The 7,071-nt window shown below is 42.9% G+C and overlaps 1 protein-coding gene across 1 annotated transcript in view; it reads right to left on the minus strand.

Moving 5' to 3' along the window:
• ELP1 (elongator acetyltransferase complex subunit 1) overlaps positions 1-6,747 on the minus strand; it is a 48,870-nt gene extending 42,123 nt beyond the window's left edge. The window contains exons 1-6 of the mRNA XM_056848933.1: positions 6,573-6,747; positions 5,479-5,631; positions 4,092-4,173; positions 3,476-3,556; positions 1,872-1,957; positions 429-528 (exon numbers count right to left, since the gene is read on the minus strand). Of these exons, the coding sequence (XP_056704911.1) occupies positions 429-528; positions 1,872-1,957; positions 3,476-3,556; positions 4,092-4,173; positions 5,479-5,631; positions 6,573-6,722 (652 nt within the window). The 5' untranslated portion in view covers positions 6,723-6,747. The remainder of the gene's footprint in view (positions 1-428; positions 529-1,871; positions 1,958-3,475; positions 3,557-4,091; positions 4,174-5,478; positions 5,632-6,572) is intronic.
• Positions 6,748-7,071: the final 324 nt, after the last annotated feature.

Consider the following 7,071-nt stretch of genomic DNA (forward strand, 5'->3'; position numbering starts at 1 on the left):
GTACTAGCTGGAGATCTCCTGCTATTATCCTCATAATAGCTGGAGATCTCCTGCTATTACAACTAATCTCCAGCTAATAGAAAATGGCTGCTTTCGCAATTGGACTCTATGGCATTTAAGTCCCTCCCCAAACCCTGCCCTCCTCAGGCTCCGCTCCAAAAACCTCCCGCAGGTGGCGAAGAGGGACCTGGCAACCCTAATGGCAAATCAACTCCCAACCTCTCTTGCCTTGAGAAACCTACAACCTGGGACTTGATCGCAAAAATAAAAAAGTGCGTATATGCATATGAATTAATCCCAGCAAGATATAGATTGGGAAGTCTTTAAAAAAAAAGAAAAGAAAAAAAGCGCATGATTTTGATTCTCTTCATTCAACTTCATTCAGTTGCCGATGAGTGACATTTTATTGTTTTAAGCGTCATACCAACCTGTCACTGGGCAAACAGCACTGACTGCAAAATACTGTCCGTCGCCTCTCCAGCTGATGCGAGGTCTGTGATCATCCCAGGACAAAGCAGGTGAGACTTCCTGGGGTGGGAAAAACATGCCCACTTCCTGTTAACCCAGAAGCAATAGGGGACACTTGCAAGATTACCTTGCAGCCACACTAGGGTTGCCAACTTCCACATGCTAGCTGGAGATCTCCTGCTATTACAACTGATCTCCAGCTGACTGAGATCAGTTCACCAGGAGAAAATAGCCGCTTTGGCAACTGGACTCTATGGCATTGAAGTCCCTCCCCAAACCCCGCCCTCCTCAGGCTCCACCCCAAAAACCTCCTACCGGTGGCAAAGAGGGACCTTGCAACCCTAGGTTTGGGAAATTCCCCAGAGATTTGGGGGTGGAAACTGGGACAGGCAGGGTTTGAAAAGGGGGGGGGCCTCAGTGGGGTATAATACTAGAGTCTACCCTCCAAAGCAGTTATTTTCTCCATGGTAACTGATAGCTGTCAAATGGAGATCAGCTGTCACTGAGATATCTCCAGGCCCCACCAGGAGGTTGGCAACCCTAACTCTGCCACACTGACTGTAGAATCTTATTTATGGCCCATGTAAACGCTAATAGTTTCCATAGGTGCATTTCCTTATATCCCTTTCCTCTTGCTGCCATATATTTACATATATTTTTATTTTACAGAATTTATATCCTGCCTTTCTGCCCTCACAAGGGCCGCCAAGGCGGTCCACAAATTGCAACATACATAATAATAATTTCTTGCAGTCATAGGCCAGAAAATATTATATTGCATTGCTATGCTACAATTCCAAAAATCTAAAACCTTACATTTAAAAGATTGGTAACAAGACAAATAAAGTACAGATAAAATACTATCAGCAGTGTAACATTTGGAGCAGAATTACTATACTTATTCAAATTCCTTATCCTTTCCATCAGCCCTTTTCTTACTCTGGGATTTTATCACACCAGCTCAGAAATTGGCTGCTTGTTTCGAAATCATGGGGTTTTTCGTCAATTAATAATTTATCCCGCCATACCTGCTCTGAACTTTCCGTGAAATTAACTATTATAGGATAGCCAAACTTAACCCTCAGTCCACTATAATATGGGCATCGAAAAAAGACATGCTTCGTTGTCTCCACCTCTCCCATAGAACATGGGCAGAGTCTCTTTAGGTATGGGTGTGTTTTTTTAAAATGTTTGCCACCCAGTAATGCCGAGGGATGCAACACACATAGTAAAAACCACATTTTAAAACCATTAACTCCCTCCAAAACACACACCATTAAAGCAATTAAAACAGAGCTAAAACACATACAACAACATTAAAATGGCAACTAAAAACAGACTTTCAAATACATTTCATTATATAAAACACACAACTGACATTGCCGTTGTAATAGATACCGTACCACTGGCTTGGTGTGAGCGGCCTGCTTGCCTGCAGATCCATGGAACTGCGTCTCCTTTTTACCCCAGCCGACAGTAATAAACTTCCCTAGAAGTAAGTAAGCCAATTCATGACATTTGAAATAATGGTTGGGTTTTAAAAAACATTTGAAACAAAAGAACCCCACATGTTCCGCATTTTCCCCCAACACTGTCTTCTAATGCTCTGAACAAGCTTTATAAACTCTTGTATAGGTTGAGTATCCCTTATCCAGACATCCGATATCCGGACTGATCCAAAACCTGGACATTTTAAGCCGGCATGCAGACATTACTCACAGACTCTCAGCAGCGCCACTGATGGTTCAGTGTACACAAAAGTATTGAAAATATTGTTTAAAATTACATTCAGGCTATTTGAATAAAGTATATATAAAACATAAATGAATTTCATGTTTAGACTTGGGTCTCATCCCCAAGATATCTCATTATGCATATGCAAAAATTCCAAAATATGGAACGATATGAAAAACGGACCACTTCTGGTCCCAAGCAGTCTGGATAAGGGATACTTAACCTGTAATACCAGGCTACAGAGGAAGGCACTGGCAAACCACCTCTGTTAGTCTCTTGCCATAAAAACCCCAAAAGGGGTCACCATAAGTTGGCTGCGACTTGAAGGCACTTTACACACACACAATGCCAGGCTGTCTACCAGACATGCTGCATTTCCTAGTTTTTTCAAGCAAAGAAGACATCTTGATTCAGAAACAAAAGTGATTTCCCACTGAAGTTCAGACCGATGTTCCTCAACTCTTCTTTCCATAACAAGACAGTAAACTAGCGGTATTACAAAGACTCCACCAGAAGATCAATTCTACCAGATGTACTGATTATAACTGCTGTGCTACTGGGATTGGAAAAGGAGCATCTGGAAAGATATTGGTAATCTAATTTTTATAATTTATTAAATGTCAGATGATTAGTCAACGTAAAGAATTGTAATCAGTGGACACCCTAGTATTTCTGGATTCTCAGTAGCTCAGGTGGTTTTAGACATACATGCAAACATAGTCAAAAAGGGCTAGAGTCCAGTAGCACCTTAAAGACTAACAAAAATATTTTCTGGTAGGGTATGAGCTTTGGTGAGCCACAGCTCACTTCTTCAGATACAGCTAGAATGCAAACATAGATGAGAGATATACCTACACATGTACCAGTATTTAATGAGACTTTCATTTTCCAGTCTCCTATCAATATATACCTATGCTGCTGTTAAGGAAACTATCTTTTAAACCTGTATATAAGCAGTAAACTTTAAAAGGGCAGCCAGAGAATATAGCAAAGTACAACAGTATATATGCAATCTATAAATCTCATAACTTGCCCTTTTGATCAACTGTATTGAATTCCAAAAGTAGGATCCTTGCATTTACATACATTATTTGAATTTGCATCTTTGTAATAACACTGCCATAATTCTGAAACAGTCAAATAACACAATCAAATCCAGTTGTCTGGTATTGTGGTTTTTGTTTGCATTCAATCCTCCCAATACATGACATTTGGTTTCACAAAGCCGAGTTTTATATTCCGTGAAAATCCAGCATCCTTTCCAGTGACTCACCTTCTCCAAAGTCATCTTGGTGGATCTGATTTTCCATAATCGGCTCAAAGTCCCTGGTCATCAGAATCAGGGTCTGCTGACCTTTGTAGGGTAGACATGCAACAGATATTAAAAGCAAAACTTTCTTGGTCAGCTGAAGCAATGTAAGTTTCCCCTTATTTAACCTAATTGACCTGACATAGACCCAAAGCCAAAAAAAAGTCATAAGAACTTAAGAAAGACCATGCTGGATCAGACCAAGGTCCATCAAGTCCACCATGTTCACATAGTGGCCAACCAGGTGCCTCTAGGAATCCCCCAAACAACTGCAGCAGCATTATCCTGCCTGTGTTCCAAAGCACCTAATATAATGGGCATGCTCCTCTGATCCTGGAGAGAATAGGTATGCATCATGACTAGCATTTTGACTAGTAGCCATGAATAGACCTCTTCCAAAGTTGGCAGCCGTCACCACATCCTGGGGCAGGGAGTTCCACAATTTAACTATGCATTGTGTGAAGAAATACTTCCTTTTATCTGTGTTGAATCTCTCACCCTCCAGCTTCATCAGATGACCCCGTGTTCTAGTATTATGGGAGAGAACGGACCATATCCGCTTGAAAACTTTGCTCTGTACCTGTCGCCAAGAGAATAATTTCTTGGTCTGGACTCCAGCTCATCACTGTCAGGCCACTGTCCACACTCCCGACGCACTCCAGCTGCACAGGAGGAAAGACAACAGGATTGACACCTTCTTTCGCTGGCCCTGCTCTTGCACCTTTAGCAGCGCTCACGTACTGAACGTAAGCAAATGGAAGTCCCATCATCACTTATTGCAGTGCCAAAAAAAAAAGCTTAAGTGGATGACATGTGTCTGACTGATGCTGCTCTTATGGTGTTGGCTCTCCAAGTCCCTAAATGCTACCTCGGTCTTCCTTTTCCTTGGGTAAAACAAAGTCAATGGCTGTTAATTAATGACTGTGTCCCACATCTGAATTCTGCTCCAGTCTAAAGTGGGCCAGCCTCATTCTAAGGGATTTTTTTTATTTTAAGAGAAAGAAAAAGAGGGATATTTTAAACTGGTTTCAGATGTACATGAACACATGAAGCTGCCTTCTACTGAATCAGTCCCCTGGTCCATCAAAGTCAGTATTGTCTACTCAGACCGGCAGCAGCTCTCCAGGGTCTCAGGCAGGGTCTTTCACATCACCTACCTGCCCGGTCCCTTTAACTGGAGATGCCGGGGATTGAACCTGGGACCTTCTGCATGCCAAGCAGATGCTCTACCACTGAGCCACGGCCCCTCCCCAACATGAAACAGCAGCTTATGGCTTCCTGAAATATGTCTATGGTTAGCTATACATGTGTGACAGTGTATATATTATTTTCCTACAAATTTAAAGAAGACAAAACTAATTTATTTAAAAATGAGTGGGCAGAAGAAGCCATGAAGGCCATTAAGAACTTAAGAAAAACCCTGCTGGATCAGACCTAGAGGGCCCATCAAGTCCAGCAGTCTGTTCACACCGTGGCCAAACAGGTGCCTCTAGGAAGTCCACAAGCAAGATGATTGCAGCAGCATTGTCCTGCCTGTGTTCCACAGCATCTAATATAATAGGCATACTCTTCTGATACTAGAGAGAATAGGTATAAGAACGTAACAAAAGCCATGCTGGATCAGACCAAGGCCCATCAAGTTCAGCAGTCTGTTCACACAGTGGCCAACCGGGTGCCTCTAGGAAGCCCACAAACAAGACGACTGCAGCAGCATTATCCTGCCTGTGTTCCACAGCACCTAACAGAATAGGCCTGCTCCTCTGATTCTGGAGAGAATAGGTATGCATCATGACTAGTATTCATTTTGACTAGTAGTCATGGATAGCCTTTCCTCCATGAACATGCCCACTTCCCTCTTAAAGCCTTCCAAGTTCACTATTATGAAAGCAGCCAGTCTGCGACATCCACTGTCACTGGCTAGATTTCTGGTCTGCCCTTGTGTAGCACCACCTGCCATCACAGCATACCTGGTTTGTGTTCAGGTGGCACAGAATAACATCTCCAGTGGCTGTAGCCACACAGACAGATTCTTGGTCGGGCAGATCCTCAATGCCCACAATGTGTCCACTTCCATCTTCTGGCAGAAACCCCTCCGCTGTCAGAGAAATTTCATTTGTGACCTATAGATAGACAAAACAGAGGGCAATGAGGAAAAAAAAATCACCTGCTGCTAATATTCATAATGCCATTTAAATTCACATCAGTTACAAACTTCTTAAGACTTAATATTCCTACACAGATCAGTCCTTGAAAGAACCCAAGTGATCAACAGCAAATGCTAACAGCAACACACAGCTTTAGTTCCACAGCTGTGGCTAGACGGAGAGTTGTCAGAACAGTGACCCCCCCAATATGGCACCCGCTGAAGTGTTTCCTGGTGTTCACTTCCTTCTTCCCTGAAGCAGAGCCAATCCTGACTTTCCTCTGCTTTGTTGGAGCAGAAAATGCTTCAGAACTGTCCAAGTGACATAAGAACATAAGAAAGGCCATGCTGGATCAGACCAAGGCCCATCGAGTCCAGCAGTCTGTTCACACAGTGGCCGACCAGGTGCCTCCAGGAAGCCCACAAACAAGACAACTGCAGCAGCAGCATCCTGCCTGTGTTCCACAGCACCTCATATAACATGCATGCTCCTCTGATCCTGGAGAGAATAGGTATGCATCATGACTAGTAGCCATTATGACTAGCAGCCATGAATAGCCCTCTCCTCCATGAACATTTCCACTCCCCTCTTGAAGCCTTCCAAGTTGGCAGCCATCACCAAATCCTGGGGCAGGGAGTTCCACAATTTAACTATGCGTTGCGTGAAGAAATACTTGCTTTTATCTGTTTTGAATCTCTCACCCTCCAGCTTCAGCAGACGACCCCCGCGTTCTGGTATTATGAGAGAGGGAGCAAAGCTTCTCCCTGTCCACTCTCTCCGTACCACGCACAATTTTATAGACCTCTATCATGTCTCCCCTTAACCCCCTTCTTTCCAAGCTAAAAAGCCCTAAGTGTTTTAACCATCAGCTTTGTGTCTGCATAAAAACAACTTGACAAAGAAATACAGGGCCTCACCTCCTGTGTGACAGGATCCACTTCCACAATTCCATACTCTGAGCTGATTAATAATGACCCTCGGTCCACACGGAGAGAGAAACCCTGAGGAATTCCAAGAGCCTGGCTGGGCTGGCATTGCCGTGTTCTTAGTAATTTTAGGTTTCTCATAATGTTCTCAGTACCGTCAAGGGAAATCAGTAGGAGAAAATGGTTTTCTTTTCCTGCCTTAAGAACAAATCAAAGTCACAGATTGCACTGGAAAAACTAGATGCTAGCACATAAACACGATACTGCCAGCATTTTTATGTATTGATTTGATTTCTGCTCTTAACTCCTTTTTTTGGGGGGGGGGGACTCTTTATTTTAAGTTTACTTTATAATAACAACAAAATAAAAATACCACAACAGTAGGTTAAACATCGTACAGTCAAGATATGTTCCAATACATGTTCCAATATTATACATCAGTACTTTTTCCAGAAATCGTACCCTTTGTTTTATGCACTTAGCAGAACTT

Source organism: Euleptes europaea, chromosome 4 (assembly GCF_029931775.1).
Source record: "Euleptes europaea isolate rEulEur1 chromosome 4, rEulEur1.hap1, whole genome shotgun sequence".
NCBI classification, from domain to species: Eukaryota; Metazoa; Chordata; class Lepidosauria; order Squamata; family Sphaerodactylidae; genus Euleptes; species Euleptes europaea.